This window comes from Astyanax mexicanus, chromosome 13 (genome assembly GCF_023375975.1).
Source record: "Astyanax mexicanus isolate ESR-SI-001 chromosome 13, AstMex3_surface, whole genome shotgun sequence".
Classification (NCBI taxonomy): domain Eukaryota; kingdom Metazoa; phylum Chordata; class Actinopteri; order Characiformes; family Acestrorhamphidae; genus Astyanax; species Astyanax mexicanus.
Window position 1 is genome coordinate 15,865,504 of NC_064420.1, and position 21,282 is coordinate 15,886,785.

The 21,282-nt window shown below is 35.8% G+C and overlaps 1 protein-coding gene across 2 annotated transcripts; it reads left to right on the forward strand.

Annotated features, from left to right (window-relative positions):
* The first annotated feature begins 3,713 nt into the window (after window positions 1–3,713).
* On the forward strand, window positions 3,714–21,205 carry LOC103027956 (NUAK family SNF1-like kinase 1). Of its 2 annotated transcripts, none has more exons than XM_049463044.1 (7): window positions 3,714–4,194; window positions 13,249–13,369; window positions 13,679–13,830; window positions 15,453–15,518; window positions 16,772–16,891; window positions 16,999–17,131; window positions 18,142–18,422. In XM_049463044.1, the coding sequence occupies exons 1-7, from the start codon at window positions 3,796–3,798 to the stop codon at window positions 18,153–18,155; spliced, it is 1,005 nt and encodes a 334-aa protein (XP_049319001.1). In that variant the 5' UTR covers window positions 3,714–3,795; the 3' UTR covers window positions 18,156–18,422. The 2 variants fall into 2 exon arrangements, with proteins under 2 accessions (XP_049319001.1, XP_007233072.4); XM_007233010.4 differs by lacking the exon at window positions 18,142–18,422 and adding an exon at window positions 18,441–21,205 and having other exon boundaries at window positions 3,720–4,194.
* Window positions 21,206–21,282: the final 77 nt, after the last annotated feature.

Sequence of the window (21,282 nt, forward strand, 5' to 3'; positions counted from 1 at the left end):
AAATTTTCCCCATGACAACTAAACATCCCCGTTATTTTGATGTGTATAAATCCTATAGATATGGAGCTATTGGTGTTTTTTTTTTCTTAAAGACATCTATTCTTATCTGTGAAGCTTAATAGGCATTTGTATGCACTAAAATGATTTGGAGGTGAATAAATGAGTGAGTATGTACAGATGTAGAGGTGGTCTAGAAGTACATGCATTTTATTTTAAATGGAAAAGTGCTCTCAGTTTTTCAGTATTAACACTAAAAGGGTGTTTTCACCCGAACAGTAAAAGGACGGGTGTGCGTCTCTCTCGGTGGTCCTACTGTCCTGGTTATATAAGTATCTGCTGGCTACCATCCTCCATTCAAAAGTTACCCAGCTGGCATTTCAACATTGAATCAACGTTGATCAACATAGATGTTATGGTTGAATCAACTTTGAATCAACGTTAATATAGCAATGTTTTTTCAACGTCATAGGTTCAACCTTTAATAAACCATAGCTCACTAAAATTAGAAAATCCTATGGTTAACAACGTTAACAATAAACTTACATCACTGTAGTAAATCTGAGTATATAGAAAGTTACCCACCACTACCAATCTGATTACTGAACATCTGATCTCAAAAACACTAAAACTAGAACATGAACATGATGTTAAATTAAAAAGCACTTACTGCAAATAGAAGTAAAACACTTTTTCATTCCCCCTTCCAATCGTTTTAAGAAATTATATGGTGATGAAATGTATCATGTTGATTCAAAAGGCAGAGGCTTGAGGACATTATGTTGATTTAACGTTAAAATTTCAATGTTAGCACAACCATTGAACATTAAATGTTGATTCAACGTTGTTTCAAAGTTACTTTAGTCATATTTCAATCGCATTTCAACGTTGAAGGTCGGTTGTGTGCCAGCTTAGCGCCGAAAAGTCAAATATTAAAAAAAAAAAGAAACTACTGTGGTAGCTGCTGGTTCTGTGAATCTTCCCTTAAATGATAAACTGAAACACGTGTTCGGTATTGAAAAGATAAAGGGACATGCTTTATTCCATATTTTAAAGGTTAGATTGTTAAAACGGCGTATTTAGTATAATATAAGTTGCTGCTTTCTTAACTAGGCTGTGTTACAAATGTGTAAAAAGGCTGGTCTTCTAATGTTAGTTACAGGTGTATATATTATGAACTTTGTGGTTTATTGCAGTTTCAAAAATTCAATTATGATGTTCATTTTCCAAATGAGATGTGTGTTAACTGCTAAAATCAGGACAATCTATTGTCATTATTATTTGAAAGGGGTTAGAGTCCTGGGGCCTCATGTACTAAGACTTGCGTGGACTTCCTACTAAAATGTTCCGTACGCTCAGACCTGAAAAGTTCCGTACGCACAAAAAAATCCGGATTTATCAAACCGTGCGTAGGCAGAATTCCACGTACTTTCTCTTAGTACATCTCAATCAACTTGAAATCAAGCGCACGTGCACGAAAGCATCACACTTGCCACGACTCCTCCCTCAATTACGCAAAGTATAATGTTATATTATTATTATTATTATTATTAATAATAATACTAATAATAATATTATATACGCATAGCGTATAATTACCCATGTTTTAAGTTTTATTATTCTAAGATAAATGCTTTCATTTAAATGCTTTAAATGAGTTGCCTACCAAAAAGACACACGTCACGCACTCAGCTTGTTTTCTTATGCTCTTGGAAATCTAAAACTGCTTATAAGCCAGTCATCATCATGGGCCAAAAAAACATAATGGTCACGGAAAATGCGCGCTCAATGAATTCGGCCATTAGCAGTATTTTCCAGTAATGCCAACGCTGCATCTCCAACAACTCCAGCGCAAACCTGATCTAGGCTAAGTGGAAACACGTTAAACGATTATTTCTGTAAGACAATGAAACTGTCTGATTAATTTACTTTATTTTACCCAATAATGCTTACTTCAATGTGTGCATAAAGGATATCTTAATAGTTGTAATTTCAATGCATCGCCTCTAAGTGTCGCCAAATGACAAAAACACAATACATACGCACAAAAAAAAGGCGTACGCCCAAAACAAAACTTCCGTGGGGGAACGCACTTTCACACGTTCAAGTCAAATTTAGTACATCAGACCGTGAGCGTGAAATATGGCGTACGCAATGTTTTTGTGCGTACGCACCTTTAGTACATGAGGCCCCTGGTGTCCTCTGCCCTGCACACATACACCTGATTCTAATAAACTAATCAGCCCATTAATCAGTCCTTTTACAGTTACAGGAGTGTGTTAAACCAGGTGAATTGTCCATAACATGCAGGACAGGAGAGGCCAGGACCAGGAATGAGAAACACTGGGCTATTGTCAAATTCTTCTTCTTAACAAAGGAGAAAGGAGCAATGTCTCCATCTACTGTCTACCGGATGATTTACTTTCATATTAAATCAATTAACTTTGTTTATACTTCTATTAAAGAAATGTGCGCATATAACAGTGCACTAAGGCATTATGACTAGTGGTGAACATTAAAAATGAAAAACAGAGTTCTGTTATTAATCACAATTTTTTCCTAAAATGAATTTGTATTAATATTTTTATGTAATTGAAGAATTGGTATTATTATGATTATTATTATTAGTAGTAGTAGTATCAGTATTATTATTATTATTATTATTATTATTATTATTATTATTATTTGACATATTAGATGCTATTTTGGTCAATATTAATGTTCAAATGTAATAAAAATACAGTGAAACAATATTTTTTTAAAGATTTACCTTGCATGAACACATTACTACAAAGATAGAGTAATGTTAATTCTTAAATCTTAATTTAATCTTAATTTAATTTAAGTGCTTTTTGTACATTTTATAAAGTTTTTTATAAAGTTATGTAGGGGTGTGATATTTACCCTGTCCGCAGTGCTGAGCTAGGAAAACTGATTCAGTGATTTTTTTTTTTTAATAAATTATTCGATAGTAGAGATTAATTTTCTGGGTTTTTTATTAGCATTGATGGGTTCTTCAATGTTTTTTTTAGCAGTGGATTAGTGCAGAACTCAAAGAACCACTTGAATGTTGAACGTCTTTGCCTCCTTAGATGCTCCTGCTCTGGTGGTAAAATTCAACAAAAACTTTAAAAAGTTTTTCTGTGAAACACCAACAGAGCTAGTCAATGAGCTAGAAGACGTTTTTGTTTTAAGTCAAGGTACAGGTAAATACATGTGAGTATAAATAGAATATTTATATGCTATAGCTTATGCACAACGCGTGTTTTAAAAGGCACAAAATTCGCTTTTACGCACGGCTTGCGTTTTTACTCAGAATGCGCTTTTAGACATTTGTGACATTAGTCACTTGGAGATGCTCGAAAGGATAGTTGGAGATGCCCAAACGAAAGCTTGGAGGGTAAAGGTCTTCAATGTGCCCTCTAATATGCTCCCTGCAAACGTTATGTTCCTTAGGTGGTAACATTAGAATGTTGTCATTATCAGGGTTTAAACATAATTTAAATTCCTTCTTTATTACAAGAAAATCAATTTAATGTCATTTCTCCTCATATACTTTGTGAACATTTAGATAGTAAATAACTGAGTCGTTTTATAACTGCGTTTAATTTGACCAGTTTAAACTGTTTCACACATAATCTATTAGTCGTATCCTCAATTATTAAGATACATATATTATGTCTAAATTGTAATTAAATATGATAAATAGTGAAGTAAATAAAACTCTTATTCGTGTTTTTGACCCAAAAAGCAAAATATTCTGATAATGACCCATAAATCAGCCTGTTCACTATTACAATGACGTGCCGCCGCTCCTTCTCCCTCTCTCGCGGGAGCACGTGCCGCGTGTTTTGGTGTGTCTGTGGGGAGGGAGAGCTGCAGCTGGTGGGCTCGCGGGGTGGGCACGGGGGAGAGGTGGGTATGCTGGTGAGTGCTGAGCCCCGCAGACCCTGCAGGAAGAGAGTGAACAGGGCTGAACGAGGTTTGGGGGCGATGGGGAGGCAGGAGGGCGCTGAGCGCGGGACCGGTGCCACGAGCGAGAGCGCGCGCGCTGTGGTGAAGATGAGCCCGGCCGCCGGAGTGAAGACGCACCAGCACAGACACAGCCTCGCGCGCAGATTCGCGCTGATGGAGACTCTGGGTAAAGGCACCTACGGGAAGGTGAAGAGAGCCGTGGAACGAGAAACCGGGAAAACCGTGAGTTACATCCCCAGCACTCAATTAATAATAATTACAATACAAATATATAAAAAATATGATCATAATAATATTACTATTATCACAATAATCTATAATTAATACATATAAATATTATGTAGATTGTATATTATGTATATTACAGATAATAGACATAATATTGTTAATATACGCAGTCTGATAGATAATCATTATTACCAATTAAAACGTTTACTCTCATGCATAATCAACTAATACAGCTAAATATTACCAATAAAAGACTTCTCTCTGATACATAATCAATCACTCTGGATGCATAATCAATTTGACCAATTAAAGCCCTGGATCTGATACATAATCAATATTGCCAATTAAAGCCTGCTCTTTGATACATAACCAATATTACCATTTAAAGCCCTTACTATAATCAATTAATACAACTAAATATTGCCAATAAAAACCTGCTGTCTGACACATTATCAATTAATACAGCTACACATTACCAATTAAAGCACTCATTCTGATACATAACCAATATTACCAATTAAAGCCCTCACTCTAATACATAATCAATTAATACAGATAAATATTACCAATAAAAACCTGCTCTCTGATACATAATCAATGAATACAGCTAAATATTACCAATAAATACATGCTCTCTGATACATAATCAATGAATACAGCTACACACAATAATTAGTTTTTCTTCTGTTTTTCTTCTGAATTTAGATGATTTTTTAAAAAAAAGGGGGAAATGTTTGAAGTATGGTTATTATTTTAAAGAGCTCAGTAATTAACTTTACTCAGTCACAAAATTATATTTTTATGTGCCACAAATTTATATCTTAATCATAACTTTATTTTAAACTTGTAAATAACAGTTTCTGTTCTTTTATTGCATTATAAGTATTTGTGGGGGTATGTTTGTTTCTTTTCTGTGTGTGTGTGTGTGTGTGTGTGTGTGCTTGTGTGTTTGTGTGTGTGCTTGTGTGTTTGTGTTTGTGAGACAGATTTAGTGTCTGTGGTGTGCACCATCCGTCACTTTCATCCCTCAATCTGTCATTTACTCAAAACAAAAGACTTAACACCCCCATAACACCCCCAACTTCATGTCCCCATTACTGTCTACAAAACCAATATGCCATGATGGAGATAATATCAGCAGCCAATCAGATTAGGGGAAGCAGCTCAGTGGGTCTGCTGTCTCCCAGTCATCTCGAATAGAAGAGAGAGATATTCCAGAAACCAGAATTCCTGCAGAGACACTGAGAACTGTGGGTGGGGTGGGTGCTGGGGGTGTGATGGAGTTTTGTAAATGAAGAGGGTAGAGGGCTTGTCTGACTCCAGATTGGGGTCATAGGGGATTGGCAGTGCTCCATATGGAGAGAACAGTGGTGAGAATAAAGGATTATAATTGTCATTTTGGACCAGAGGAGAATTGTGATGGATACTAGGCCTTTGATTTGGAAAGAACTAAGCGATACAGTGTGTATCACGATACAGAGCTTACAACTGAACATATTGCAATATATTACAACACTGTAAGCAAGGTGACTTATTGCGATTATGTACATAAAATCATAGAAACAACTGTTATAGTATAAAAACATTGTAATATTAATAAAATCTAATTAAAAGTAAAGTTCACTTTTTATCCAGTCAGATCAGTGGGAGAGTACAGTGTTTTGAAAATGTATACAATATTGTAAAACTAAATATCGTAACACAAAACAATATTGATATTGTTTAGGATACACAGTAATATCTATAAGATTAAAATCACAGTACAGAGCTGGAATTATCACAGGCTCCACACACTGATGCTGTTATTAAGTTTGCTAAGGATAAATGTGTATTTCCTCCAGTAGTACAGGTTATTTTTTATAACTTATTTAATAGTCTTTTAATTTGATAGATACTCTGTTTTATCCTATTGGTCCAGCGGGCTAAGCGCTGCCACTATGAACAGAAGATCTCTGGTTCAAATCCCGTCCTGTAGCTTGCCATCAGCTACTGAGAGAGCGCAATTGGTCTTGCTCTGATGGTGATGTCGACCAGCACAAGGCGTCTGTGAGCTGATGTATCAGAACAGAGTCGCTGCACTTTCCTCCAAGCGCGTTCTGATGCTACTTAGCAATGCTGCATAAGAAGACAGTTAACAAAAAAGGTTGTCTGACTTCAGATGTATGTATGTAGGCATTTCTAGTGATAGGGGGAGCCTTAATGAGTGGGTTGGGTAGTTGGTCTTGTAAATTGGGGAAAAAAAATGGGATAAAAAAAATTAACACAGTGGAGTCATTTTAAATGGACACTGTCTAGAGTTGCAAACATAAAATGTTATTTTAAATAAACACTTTTGAGTAAAAATAGAAAAAAGAAAATAAATATACAGCATTACAGTCTCATTACAGCATTAAATTAAATAAAATAATTGTTGAAAAAATATATTTTTGTGAACATTTATTTAATTCATTCTGTCCATTTCCCTCCCACCCACACACAATACCAACCATCCACCCGCCCACTCGCCCACCCATCCCCTGCATCTGTTCATGGATTACAAAACATAAACAAAAACAGACAGTAGGACAATACACTAAGAAAATTTAAGTATTACATACTTTTACTATAATAAAAACAAAGATCAATCATAAAATGAAATGAATTAACTAAAGTGTGGGAGGAAGAACATGCATCTTGCCCCGACTCTTATCTAGCTCCCTATAAATACCATCTACCTAGCTTATGTACCCTACGTAAAGTCTTCACACCCCTCCACCACCCCATCTCCCAATTAATTCTTATCTTTCCTTTCTGAATTCACTCATCAGAGGGGTGGACCGGCCTCCTACTACAAGCAGAAGTCACCTTAACATCAGCCCAAAAGTTCCCTGAATTCTTTTTCCTGTTTTCACCTTTTGGCATGTTCTGAACTCCCAAAATCACATAAATAGATATAATAGAGTTATCATCAAACAGAAACAATGATCCAGTAATTAACTCTTAAAATACGAACTCTTGTTTTAGTTTTCTTTACACTATAGTGAGTGTGAACATATGTTATCCAGTACAGTCAATTAATCTCTTTAAGAATTAAATTAAAAACTACAAGTTGCATTCAGTATGTTTATTGTTAACACTCATCACACATCAATGGCTCTGATGCTACACAGCAAATTCTGCCTTTTGGAATAAACTCTCTGTATGTTTAATTAAATAATTTTGACTGTAAATGTGTAACCAGTAAACATCAGGCAGAGTTACAGTAACACTCTTTTTGGAGTTTAACTGTGGTGTGTAACTGCTCAAATTATAAAATAAAAATTCAATATACAGTGCAAATATAATATAATATTTTATATTGTTTTACAAAACAATAATCAAAGGGAATGTGTCCCCTTTACATTTGATAATTATTCCCCCAACACACACATTTAACATAAAATATTAACTTATGAAATAATCGATTCCACTTGATTGAATACACATAGCACTGAAAGTTGCATCAAGCAAAAATGCCAAGCAGGTAGCTTTACCTGTGCTTGTGCAAAGTCTAATATTGTTTTTTTTTTGAGTTGCCTACAACAACTCACTGCATGCAAGTAAAGTAATGGTCAGTGCAGTCAGTGCATAGACAGGAAAGTTGCAGGCATTTGGAAACTGGAGGAGGTACCGTTAGCCCCATTGCCAGTTTACAATGTTTAGCTTTAGCTAACCCTTATTCTTTTGTTATATTAATTAACCCTAGGCCATGTTAAATTAATGTATAACTAAACAAGGAAATATTAGGAGTAGACTTGGCCTCCTTTCCTTAAGTTACAATAGGGTATTCTTAAAATAAAACAGTGTTTACAAAATAAAGAGTAAAATGCACCCATTAAGTCACTGTTGGTGATTAATAATTTGTTTGGTGAAAATATATGGACTAGATACTAGATAACCTACTATACCTCAAAACAGTGTTACAGCCTATATGTGCCTACTACAGTTATCATGTGACCTATTTTTATGGATACTGTGTTATGCTTTTTTTACGCTACACATAGTTTTATAATAAGTCAGGCTAGATGAACACTTTACAGATTAACAAAGAGTTTTTTCCTCCAATATTTAATCACTATTTCTTTTTCCTGAAATCAGTCCAAGTAATTCTGGAACAATGTAAAAACGGTCAGATTAAAATTTACAAAAAGTCACAAACCCCATTCACTGACAAGGGGGCATCAGCCTGGTGCCATCTGCCATATTTGATCCTTTTTACGTCAGACAGTCCTTCACGTGCCAGCCGGCGGAACAATGCCCCTCAGATCAGGAGGCTTAGCGTGAAGCTAAAACAAAGGGTGAATATCAGTCGTCTTACCCCCCACGCACCCACACATCTTCAGTTAGCCGCGGCAAGTGCTGTATGTAGGTCACTAAAACAACAATAAAGTATGTAGCTTGCGATGTGAGACCTGACTAATTGGCTTCTATGTCGGACTTGTTTATCAGCGACTGTTTAAAGTTCTGATCAGGAATTTATACAGTGCAACTAGTGGACGTCTTTTCCCCACTAAAACACAGAGGCTTTATAGAACCAATACTACTTGATCTTAAAATATTCTCTTTTACAAGCTAAAGATAAGCTGGGCATAGTTCACCTGGAACATTACTGTTTATTAGTGTGGATTTTTTTATTTGACCTAATTTATATTCTATTTTTATACAGTTGTCTGTTTGTGAATTCGCGCTTCGCTAAGTGAAACTTTGTGGTTGGTAGATGGATGATGCTGTAGTGTAGGTAGGTCATTGCTATGTTTTTTGTAAGCGGTTGCTGGTATTGCCAAGTGTTGGATGTGGTATCCCTTGCGGTTGGCTCGTTGTTATATTAGTGTTTTGTGTCATAGTCACATTAGAAGGCCGCAAAAAAAATTACCACATTCATTCCTAGAGTAGGAGAAGATGAAGTACTTTATTATTTGCTGAAAGAACTAATGTTTGGTGCTCTTCTTGGACCCGCACACTTGTTTATTGTGTTTTGAATGGTGCAAAAGATGCATTAAAATCTTATTTGAGCAACCAGAGAATTATAAAAAGCCAGTCAGAATACAAAAATCAGACAGGGGCTGTACAGAGCTGAAATGTGTAATTTGGCTGGTGATATCCAAAAGTTTGCACACTGTAGTTCTGTCTGTTAGTTTTGTTTGTTTGTTTGTCTTGTAGTTTCTGAAGCTGGTAACTTTGATGAACGTATCCCCTGCAATATAGATAAATCTTGGTCTTCCTTTCCTAGGACAGTCCTGATGAGAGCCAGTTTCATCATAACATTGTCGATGGTCTTTGTGACTGCACTGCACCTAAGGATACTTTTAAAGTTAAACATTTTCGAATGGACTGACCTTCGTTTCTTAACCCCACAGCGCTAACGGTGGGTGATGTTCACCCACACAATTTTTTTGTGATTTTTATTGAGTTGCTGCTGTCTGAGTTGCATTAAACTTTGGGTAGCTTCAGGACGCTCATTGATGTCATTAATGTTATGGTTGATTCCCTCCTCCTATCTATATTTTTTTAAGAGTCATGCATTTGTGTGATTTTCATCCGACGTTAGTGATAGAGAGTAACATATTTTATGGGTGTAATTTACCTGATGTTATTGTTTGTGTGTTTAAATCAGGCGCTCACATGTCCTAGGAATGGGTGGACCAAAGACCAAGTTCCCACCAGCGTTATTTTTTTTTGTTGTTAGGACATTACCTGTTAAGGATTACCTGATTTTCCAATAATTTTCTGCTTTTTTATAGGGTCATCCATGATACCTTTTTTATTTTATGTGATGTTGTAAAATTAAAGGATTCAATAACTTGTCATACAGTGTAAACCCAACGTTAGTGATGGTGTTACTAAATTTATCGTTAGTGTTTGAAGGTTAAAGTATTTTTTTATGTACTTAGATGAGTAGTTCTCCCATAATATGTAATAGAACATTACTAATTAATAGAGTTATTCACCGTATAACAACCCATACCTCATAAATGTAATATGTGCAAAGCTTTTTTTGTTTTTCTTCATAGTTTGGTTTTAATCTACAATGCAGAACATTTTTAAATAATAAAAAAAACTGAATTTAAGTTGTGTCCAAACTTTTGACTGGTACTGTCTATTGTATCTCCAAAATATGTAGGCTAAAAAACCTTTACTATAGTGTGAGAAGACAAAATTCAGTCACTATGAAGCATTTCTATTGGTCAATTTACTCTGAAATGTAGACACAATGTAAAAAAACCTGATGAGTTTTTTATAGCATAACAGAAAAAAATGAGGTCAATGTTGTTATGCTTTTTCATTTGAAAGGAGAATCATAACTAAAAATAACGAAGGTAAATGATTCTTTATGAGTTTCCCCATTGGAACCTTAAGGATCTTGTACTCTGGCATGGATGAGATATTAATGAAATATGTCATTATGTTATATATATAGTATACTATATTTAGTTACCCTTGCCCTACTATTTGTCCTACTGCTAGAAACGTGGAGCACAGATTTAGTCGATGCATTATGTTATTGCTGATTTATACAGCAGTTCCGACACTGCCCGACCACCTCTTTCTTTTTATTCTTTTAGTTGGAAAATTAATTAGGTGATCCGTGCAAGAGGTTAAATTTAGCTGTGCTTCATTTATCTCACGCCTGAAGGCACAGACGTAATTCTGCTGAGGACACTGGGGACATGTCTTCTCCACTTTCTGAAAGTGCTTCTCTGTGTTTAAATCATTTTTTTATTAATCAGGTTAGACTCTTTCTAAAATGTCACTGAGACGTTTGTTTTGGTGGAGATGATCAATGTGTGGAAGAATCAAAATTCAATACCAAAAAGGCACAGACTAAAATTTGTCTCGGTACTACCGCTTACCGAAAGGTCTACAAGGAGAGCAAAGTGTGGTGATCAGTTAAGCATGGCTGGAGCAATTGTAAGTAATTTTCTTTTGTATTTCCACTCACTGCTGCATTTGTTTAGCAAACTAGTATATTTTACACTGTTTTAGGTTGTTTTCCAGTGTTGTTTTCGCCTGTACTTTATTTAAAGTAAGACCTGACTGAGTAAAGTTGAATTGAACAGATTAAATAAGTTTAATTAATGAGTTTCACCAAAATTGCTCTTTTACTATAACAATGTTAAAAATGTGTAAAAAGTTTGTAAAAGTTTATATTTTTGTAAAAAGATAAAATATATATATATATTTGGGAGCTTTTCACACAGGGCTGTGTCCCTCTGCTGCTGCTGTACCTCAATCAGACAAGTGAGAGCTCTGAGATGGACGGTGTGTAGCTGCTGCAGTTCCTCTGTCAGTATACACGTTCATACAGCGTTGTTAAAAAACGATGGCTTCCGAATTATTGTTCTGGAAGCACGTTATGTTTCACCCACACGTAAACATTCGAGTAAAGTGGCCATTCCAAACCTGTATAGAGATGTAAAGAAAAAAAAGATTATGGAAGTTTGAGTGTTGTATTATTACAACATTTCCTATTTAAACTACAATTTTTATTGTAACTAAAATTTCCCTAAATAATTCTATATTGAATTGAATCGGGATCTTGTGAATCAGAATCAAATCGAACTGGGAAATCAGTGGCGATACCCACCCCTACTTATAATACAGTAAAAAATTATCTAGTCTTTATTATCTAGTAATAAAAGTACCATACTGTACTTTTATTACTGCCTCCTCACAATAATATAGGGAAATACCAGAATTAAAAAAAATGATTGACTATATGATTATAATTTATTTTTAAGTGATTGACACCACTAGGATAAATAGAATTTAATTTTGCCAATCTAATGCTAAAATTTCTTAAAAAGAACTCTTAAAAAAATTAATGTCACGTTCTGGTCTTGTTCTGTGTCTCGTCTGTGTATTTTCCTGCCCTCCTGCCTTGTTTCCTTTGCCATGTGCTCCTCAGCACATGGTCCAGGGTTTACTTCTTGGCTCCTCCCATGTCTTCACCTTCAATGTAACTCCACCCCCTCATTACCTGTCCCCAGGTGTTTCCTGTATCCTGTTCCCTCCATGTGAATGTTAGCCATTGTCGGTTCTTGTACGTCTTTATGTCAGTTATGGTTGCTTTAGTCTTAGTTTTTTTTAGTTTATTTCCTGTTTATTTATCTAGTTATGGGTTTATTTGTTTTCTTGTTTTTTTTTTGTTTGTTTTGTTTATATTAAAATAATATCTCACACTTACCTCCTCTGCCTCTTCGACTCCCTGCTGCAATCCATGACACTAAGTTGCATCCAGTAATATGATTCGGGGAAAAAAATTTGGTTTAAGCAGTTAAAGATTTAATAAATGGCCACAAAAATGCTTATTGTTTGTTTGTTCCAACAAGATCCAAAAAGATGATGACAGTATAAGCATAAGATTACTCATGTTAGCTTGTAAATAAATTGGTAGTGTGAGAATAATCATCATTTTTTGTTTGCAGTTTAGAGAGAGCTATCGAAAAAAGTACCAATTAGGTATTAGTATCGAATTTAAACTAATGTACCAGTATTGGTATCGAAAAATATTTAAAATGATACCCAGGCCTATGTGGAAGTACTGTGCCACGTCCCCTATGATCTTCTATCTTTTTTATACACACTGCAGTGTGTGCTCGTCCAGGCCTATCCCTTATTAAACATACGTGGAATGCTGTTGGATGCACAAAATAATAATAATAATAATAATAATAATAATAATAATAATAATAAAAAAACACAAAATCTGCAGGAAGTGTGTGAGAATATTCAAGCTTCATGGGATGGATTATCACACAGCAGGACACCATTAGGAACCTCTACGTCTCCATGCTGAGACAGCTTGACATGTTGTGTCACATTACATGCACTACACATGCAATACACTCTACTTATGTATATAAAATAAATAATTTACTGTTCTGGTAGCCTTCCGAATCTTCCTTCTAAATAATGTTGCCATCCAGTATTTTCTTCTTAAGTTTTTTTTTTTTTTTTTTTAGCTGTATTTGAATAGTAAAACCGTGAGACTGTGTGTAACACAGCTGATTTATGTGTGTGTGTTTTCAGGTGGCCATTAAATCTATAAAGAAGGAGAGGCTCAGTGAGGATCTGGACAGAGCCCACATCAGGAGAGAGATAGAAATCACATCCTCTCTGTCTCATTCAAACATCATCCAGATTTATGAAGGTAAGAGATGCAGGTGCTCTCTTACATTATAATATGTGCTCAAATACAGCACCAGTCAAAAGTCTACATTATAGATTAATATTTAAGTAATTAAAATTATAAGGGACACATATGGAATTATGTAATAAACAAAAAGAGAAAAAAAGAGATGCACTAGTAAAGCACTATGAATATGTGAGTGTGTAGAAAAGGTGTTATACAGAGATCCTTGCCTTGCCAAAAGAATTTATTTTTGTTGGATTCTATAAATGCCATGAATAGGCTTCCTTCGTTTGTTGGTTGACTTTACGTGTGTGTGTGTGTGTTCAGTGTTTGAGAGCAGAGAGAAGATTGTGATGGTGATGGAGTACGCCAGTGGAGGAGAGCTGTATGAATACATTCAGACCAGACAAAGACTTACCGAGGAGGAGGCCCGATACTTCTTCAGACAGATCACCTCTGCAGTGCTTTACTGCCATACAGTAAGCACATACACACACACAAACATACACACACACACGCAGACGAGTTGTACTTTAAAACAGTACACACAGATATTATTTGCCATGTATGATCATCAGAAAACAGTGCTCTAAAAATTCCACCCTGAATCTCAATTTTCAGTCGCCTGCTTATGACGACAAAAGGCCAAAACACAGAGAAACCTCTGTGTGGGTGGAGCCTAAATCTATTTACACTTTTGGAAAAGTTGTATTTTGGGCTTATGCAGTTGTCTGAGTTCGGGTTCTTGAAATTCTTCAGATTGACTGACCTTTTTCTTTAGTATTTTTATGTAAGTATTTTTCCTTTACTTAGTTAAGAAGTTCTTGCCATAATATGGATTATAACATTTCTCAAATAGGGCAATTCACTGTATACCAACTCTACCTCTTCACAACTTTACAACTGATGCTCTGGTTACCTTTTTCACAGTGTAGCGTTCAACAAATTATATACAAATAAATGAACATCAGTAATGCCTGTACAATTATAAACTATCACACTTTGTTATTAAAGTCTAAAACTCAGCAAACTAACAAATGCAGTAGGCTATATAAAGCTAAATGAAGCTAAATAAGTACAAATATGAATTAAAGGAGACATATCCTCTAACAGACTGCTAACAAATACATTTACACAAAACACTAGAATGTGGGAAATGGTATTTACTTTATACTCTTTACTATAGTATCCAAGCGATCTTGTTAATTGCTTTAATTAAGCATTAATTTCTTCAATCAACTGCATATGAGTTTGGCATTCTATGTGCCGAACACTAAATATATATATAGATGGACTTTTAAACACGTAAAACGCTTAAGCTGTGCTTAAAACAAGTTACCATATAAACATGTGCATTCTTACAGTATTTACAAAAGCCAGTCGTCCTGAGCTGCTTTATACATTCCACAGACTAGTTTAAAACATGTTTTCTAATGTACAGTTCTGAACTACAGTAAATCCTCTAATCTGCATAATCTTACTTCTTGTGGGAACTTGACTCCTGTTTCCAAATCTTCTGTGGATCAAAAGATTTCAGACTTCACATACTGACACAGTTCACGTTTAGTCTACCATATATTACAGACTATAAGGCGAACAGTATTATTTGGGTGAGTAAAGCATTTCCGTTTAGTTGCAGTAAGCTTAGATTTCCAGTATTTCAGCACTAGCTCTGGTTAGCAAGTAGCTTGTTTTAACACAGTAAACACGCAGACTACAGTCTGACATACTCACCTTTGAACGCCGAAAGAGCTAGCACTGCGGTTTGCGGCTATTGCTAACGCTGCTCCAGCCTTGGTGCTGGAGAAACTTTACTAAAACTCCTTTATACCACTGCTCCTTACAACCTGACTGGAAAAAAATCATTATATGGTGCACTGATGATTTTTGGGAAAATTAAAGGGTTTTAAGTGCGCCTTATAGTGCAAAAAATAGGGTATTCACAGGGTATGATAAAAATGTGTATTTAATATTCCCATGGTAAACAATAACATGGCTCTACAAAACCTAATTCACATCACAAATAATAAAGAAGGTCAGAAGATATACTCATGATGTGTCTTAATTTATAATTTACTATGTTGTTTTTTTCTTCCACTAGAATGGAGTCGTTCATCGAGATCTCAAACTTGAGAACATTTTACTGGACCAGGACCTGAATGTCAAGGTAAAATTAAAACCCTCATTCACACACAGCCCAGTATGGTAGAGTATGGTTCATTTTGCATTTATTCAGTCCAATTTCTTTAGGAAGTAAATTGTACATATTAGTGGTTGCATGACTAGTCTATGCAACCCTCAGTACATCTACAGTAAAACCCCTGTTAGAAAAGGTTGGGGCAAATAAAAAAAAGCGCAAATAAAATAAAGGGGGAGTTTCTCACATTACTTACTTTGATTTTTATTTGATTGCAGCAGAGATGTATAGTAATGAAGTACTATACTATATATTCTTCTCTACTGTACTTAAATACTAAAATGCTGTATCTGTATCTACTGGAGTATTATCTTTACTTTAATACTGTACACATCACTTGGGATACTCCCTGCCAAAACGTCTTTTAAATGTTGTGAGAAAGAAATGGCTCCATTACAAAGTGAAAAATGCTTTACTGTCCCAACATTTTGGAATAAAAAGAAGTTGAAAATAGAAAAAAATGAAGAATGTTGGGTTCATAATGCAATCTAATAAAAGTCAAAGGAAAAAGAAAATAAGAAATACAATTCTACAATTAGTTAGTTGTCGTGGTCCTCCAAACCTAACCATGACCCCCCCCTTTAATACATAAAAATGAGATCTTTTTTTTTACAACTTTAATGGTGTAATATGAAAAGCATTTAATTTCTATGTTCCAAACTTCCAATCAAATAGTCAATTTTCTACATTAGACATTGATACTTTTAGAAGTATTCTTAGTAATTTACTAATTAAAACTATAGAGTTTTAAGTGTTTTTTAAGACATTACATTCGTGGTGTCTATTCCATAATTGTACACTGTTCTACTGATAGGTAGCTGTCTTTCTGGTACATGTTAAACTTAGTTAAATACAGTTTATTGAGCTGTAAACTCGTTTTTGTTCCATTTTCAGTCTTTGCACAAGAAGCGTGAGCAGCATCTCCCCCTGCTCCGCTGTGCACGTGCAGGCTCCCGTAATATATGTTTTAAATGTGCACTCACAATTTCGTACAGAAGATTATTCCTTTTTTTTTTTTTAAACAAAAATGTTACTTTTGTATTACTTATATCTATTAACATGCTATTTTTATTTAAAATGTCGTTATTATGATTACTATTATTATGATGATTTTTTAATATACAGCCAATACAGTGTATTTTAAAAAGTGATGACATTGGACATTCCCGAATACATTTAAGCTTTTTTTCTTATTAATGTTATTTTGATGTGGTTTGTCACAGCTGGCTGACTTTGGATTATCTAACCAATATCAAAAAGGCCATTTCCTGCAGACCTTTTGTGGGAGCCCCCTCTACGCATCACCAGAGATCATCAACGGGCTGCCGTACCAAGGCCCAGAGGTGTGTCAGTGTGTAGCTAATTCTACAGCTAATTCCTACATTATGTATACTTAAATGGTTGGATTGATTCACTCAATGCACTGTGTGTGTGTGTGTGTGTGTTGCAGGTGGATTGCTGGGCTCTGGGTGTGTTGCTCTATGCTCTGGTTTATGGTTTGATGCCTTTTGATGGAGGAAATTATAGCGTCCTTAGAGAGCAAATCAGCCAGGGAAGATACAGGAAACCAAACACTCACTCAGGTACTGTAGCATCACACACATCACACACACACTCAACATTAATGTTATGAGTCTAAATACATTCAAAACAAAAGGCAATAGGAGTATCAACAACAATATTTACTAATTCAGTAAACATCGTAAATATTAACACAACATTACACAACAATATGGGCGTAGCTAGCAATTTTTAGGGGTGTGGTTCAAATCTTAGTAAGTATATAATTGAACCAAAAAATACAGTATTTTACCTTTGTAGTCTCCTCTACCTTTAATGGTACAATCCACTTTCTTGCATGCACATACACACTCTTAATGAGGTGTCAAGTAATGAAGTACAAATATTTCATTACCTCACTTAAGTAGAAATGTTGGTTATCTATACTTTACAGTAGTAATTATTTTTCAGAAGACTTTTTACTTTTACACCTTAAATTTTCACATTATTATTACTAACTTTCTACTCCTTACATTTTTAAAATAGTCTCGTTACTCCTATTTAATTTTAGCTTGTTTTAATTCCAGCTTCTTATTATTAAAAAAAGCCAGAGTGAATCTGATTGTGGTTGGATGAGAAATATAAACATCTACCATTCTGACACCCGATTGGTTTATACTGTGATCCATCACACCTGCACACATCATGCCCCGCCCACACTCCAGCAAGAACATAGCAGACGTATGTAGCCTAGTGTGCAAGGTATTTTAGAAATAGAATGAAAGTTGGCCTGCTGTTAAGGTTTTTATAATGTGAGATTCAAAGTTTGAACGCTAGGTGTCAGAAACGGGCCAAAGAGTTTAAAAGCAGTGAGAGTGAAGTTGAAGCGCAGAAAAAACGGGCAAACGAGCGGAGAGGCTGCACAGTTTTAGCGCAGAAAAACGAGCCAAAGAGTCTAAAAGTTGCCGTAATTAAGGAGTTTAATATTAAGAGACCTCATGAAATGAAAAATCAATTTGAAAAATCTTGAATGAAAGTAATCAGGAAAATGTATTATTTAAAGTGGTATATTTCATTATTTGTTTTATTACAGAGTGTGGCCCGTGACTTCAAATATATTTCTCCTTCTGGCCCCCGACAAAAAAGTTTGGACACCCCTGGCCTAAAGCAAGTAATAATAAATGCAGGATAATAAATAATAAGTAGCACCTCTCAAAACCATAACTCATTTTGTTGATTCCATTTAGTCACTATAGTAACTTTTTTTTAATCTGTGTCATTTAAGAGATTTGGGAAATAGATTTAAGACCTCTTAAGGATTCATAGGTGCTCTTGATACTTTCCAGATGGATGAGGTTTCAGTAAGTGCTGCATTCTTCTTTTTTTCTACAGATGCTTACACTCTGATTGGCTGGATGCTGACGGTCAATGTGGAGGACAGAGCTACTGTGGACGATGTTGCAAAGCACTGGTGGCTGAACCCAACCTGCACAAAGACTGCAAACGAGCGCAGACGCAAGGATTTTAATCTCTCTGACCAGTCCACTCCGCACGCCAAAATCCATCCCAGCTTTCTCACAGAACTGGGAGATGAAGGAACACGAGGTACCATCCCTCCCAGAAAGAGCTGTAAGGAGAGAACAGTTCAGCACCATGACTACACCACCTATTACCCACCCGTACTGCCACCCTGGCACCCAACATCTCCCTCACATAACTGCCAACTGGACAAACTGGCCAAGAAAGGCATTCTGAAAAAACGTTACAAACAGGGTGATATTACAAACACGCCCTCGCAAGTAAACTCGGACACAGGACAGAACGGCGGAGGTGGTGAAGTCATTTTCCAGGACAGTGACAGTAACAGGACAGAGGATAGCAGGAGGAAGAGGGGTATTCTCAAACATAACATGTGTTCATCTCTAAACCTGCCATCAGACACATCACCAAACCACACACCAGATACAACGTGGTCAGATGACAGCATCCATGAGCAAAGCTGCTTAACTAATCCATATAAAGATGAGGATCTTTTATTGACTGGAATCAAATCACCGCTCTGTTTGTTGTAAGATATATGTTATATGTGTGATTATGGCAATCAATGATAGGTAATCAGAAAATGTGGAGACAGTGACATTAATATAGCTTCCACAGTCATTAGAATTAGGACAGTCCAAGAAAACCTTTGTTTTTTTGAACATACAGCTCTGGAAAAAAATAAGAGACCACTTTAGTTGCTGAATCAGTTTCTCTGATTTTGCTATTTATAGGTTTATGTTTGAGTAAAATGAACATTGTTGTTTTAGTTGCTAATCTACGGACAACATTTCTCCAAATTCCAAAAAAAGTAATTTAGAGCATTTATTTGCAGAAATTGAGAAATGGCTGAAATAACAAAAATGACGCAGAGCTTTCAGACCTCAAATAATGCAAACAAAAGTGGAATAACCCTGTTTTTTATTCACAGTTTAATGCATCTCGGCATGTTCTCCTCCACCAGTCTTTAACACTGCTTTTGGATAACGTTATGCCACAACTGGTGCAAAAATGCAAGCAGTTCAGCTTGGTTTGATGGCTTGTGATCATCCATCTTCCTCTTGATTTTCCTGAAGTTTTCAATTTGGTAAAATAAAAGAAACTCATCATTTTTAAGTGGTTTCTTATTTTTTAGCTGTATTTAATCATATGGATATTTGGGCTTCCATCAAGTTCCAATCACTTCCATGACCACAGGTGTATATAAGCAGCAGCTAGGCCTGCTTCTACAAACATTAGTGAAAAAAGGGGTCACTCTCAGGAGCTCAGTGAATTCCAGCGTGGTACCGTGATAGGATGCCACCTGTGCAACAAGTCCAGTTGTGAATTTTCCTCCCTACTAAATATTCCACATTCAACTGTCAGTGATATTATAACAAAGTAGAAGCGACTCAGAGAACACTGGCTGATCAGTAATTCTGCATCAGCAGCAGTTGGAAAAGAGGTGGTGGCTGACTTCACGTATGACTTCATGTATTGGAGGCAGCATGTGCTAGTATTCATCCTGTGTGTGTTGGGGCATCACTAGTGAGTGCTTTGGGTAATGGCTTTGTAAATTGTGGAGAAAATGGGAGAAAATGGGAAACAAAATTCTATATAAAAAAAAAAAAACAGGATTAACTTACCCAACAAGCGCTCTGTGTGTATCTATCCGTTCAGTATTCAGTTCTCTTTGACCTTAAATTAAGATGTTTAGGCAACCACAGCTCTCTAAGCCCGGAATGTAAATTTTAATATCATAGTTTTATAGCCTTTATTAGTATTACTTCATGCTACAGTGGCTTGCAAGTATTCATACACCTTGAACTGTTTCACATTTGTCACCTTAAAATTATAAATGTTAATTTATTTTATTGAGATTTTAAGTGACAGACCAACACAAAGTAGCACATAACTGTGAAGTGGAATGAAAATGATTTTCAAAAAAAAAAAAAAAAAAAAAATCTAAAAAAGTGTGACATGCAACTGTATTCAGCATTTAGTCATAGTAGTAGAACCACCTTTCACTGAAATTACAGCTGCAAGTGTCTTATGGAGTTTATCTTTCTGAGATTTTTGCCCATTCTTCTCTATAAAACAGCTCAAGCTCACCCAGGTTGGATGGAGAGTGTCTGTAAACAACAATGTTCATGTCTTGCCACAGAAGCTCAACGAATTTAAGACTGGGTCATTCTAGGACATTAATATTCTTTTATATAAATCATTCCACCGTAGCTCTGGCTGTATGTTTAGGGTCATTGTCTTGCTGGAAGGTGAATCTTCCTCCCAGTCTCAGGTCTTTTGCAGCCTCCAACTGATTTTTTTTCCCAGGATTGCCCTGTATTTAGCTCCATTCAGCTTCCCATTAACTCTGACCAGCTTCCCTGTCTCTGCTGAAGAAAAGCATCCCCACAGTATGATGCACCCACCACCATGTTTCACAGTAGGGATGGTGTGTTTAGGGTGATGAGCAGTGTTACTTTTCCACCACACATAGCATTTTGCATTTAGGCCTAACATCTACATGGCTTGCGGCAAACTGCAAACAACACTTCTTATGTCTTATTGCCATTCTTCTATATAGCACAGATTTGTGGAGTGCACAACTTATAGTTGTCCTGTGAACAGATTATTCCACCTGAGCTCTTTTTGCTCGATCTGTCAGTTTGGGTGGACAGACATGTGTTGGTAGGTTTGCTGTTGCTGTAGAATCTTT

Bases quoted from the DNA above. Each gene is read 5' to 3' on its own strand.
- LOC103027956 (XM_007233010.4), top strand. From the start codon at position 3,796: ATGACGTGCCGCCGCTCCTTCTCCCTCTCTCGCGGGAGCACGTGCCGC. The intron at 13,370-13,678 runs GTAAGAGATGCA...GTGTGTGTTCAG, and splicing joins CATCATCCAGATTTATGAAG to TGTTTGAGAGCAGAGAGAAG. The intron at 17,132-18,440 runs GTACTGTAGCAT...TTTTTTCTACAG, and splicing joins GAAACCAAACACTCACTCAG to ATGCTTACACTCTGATTGGC.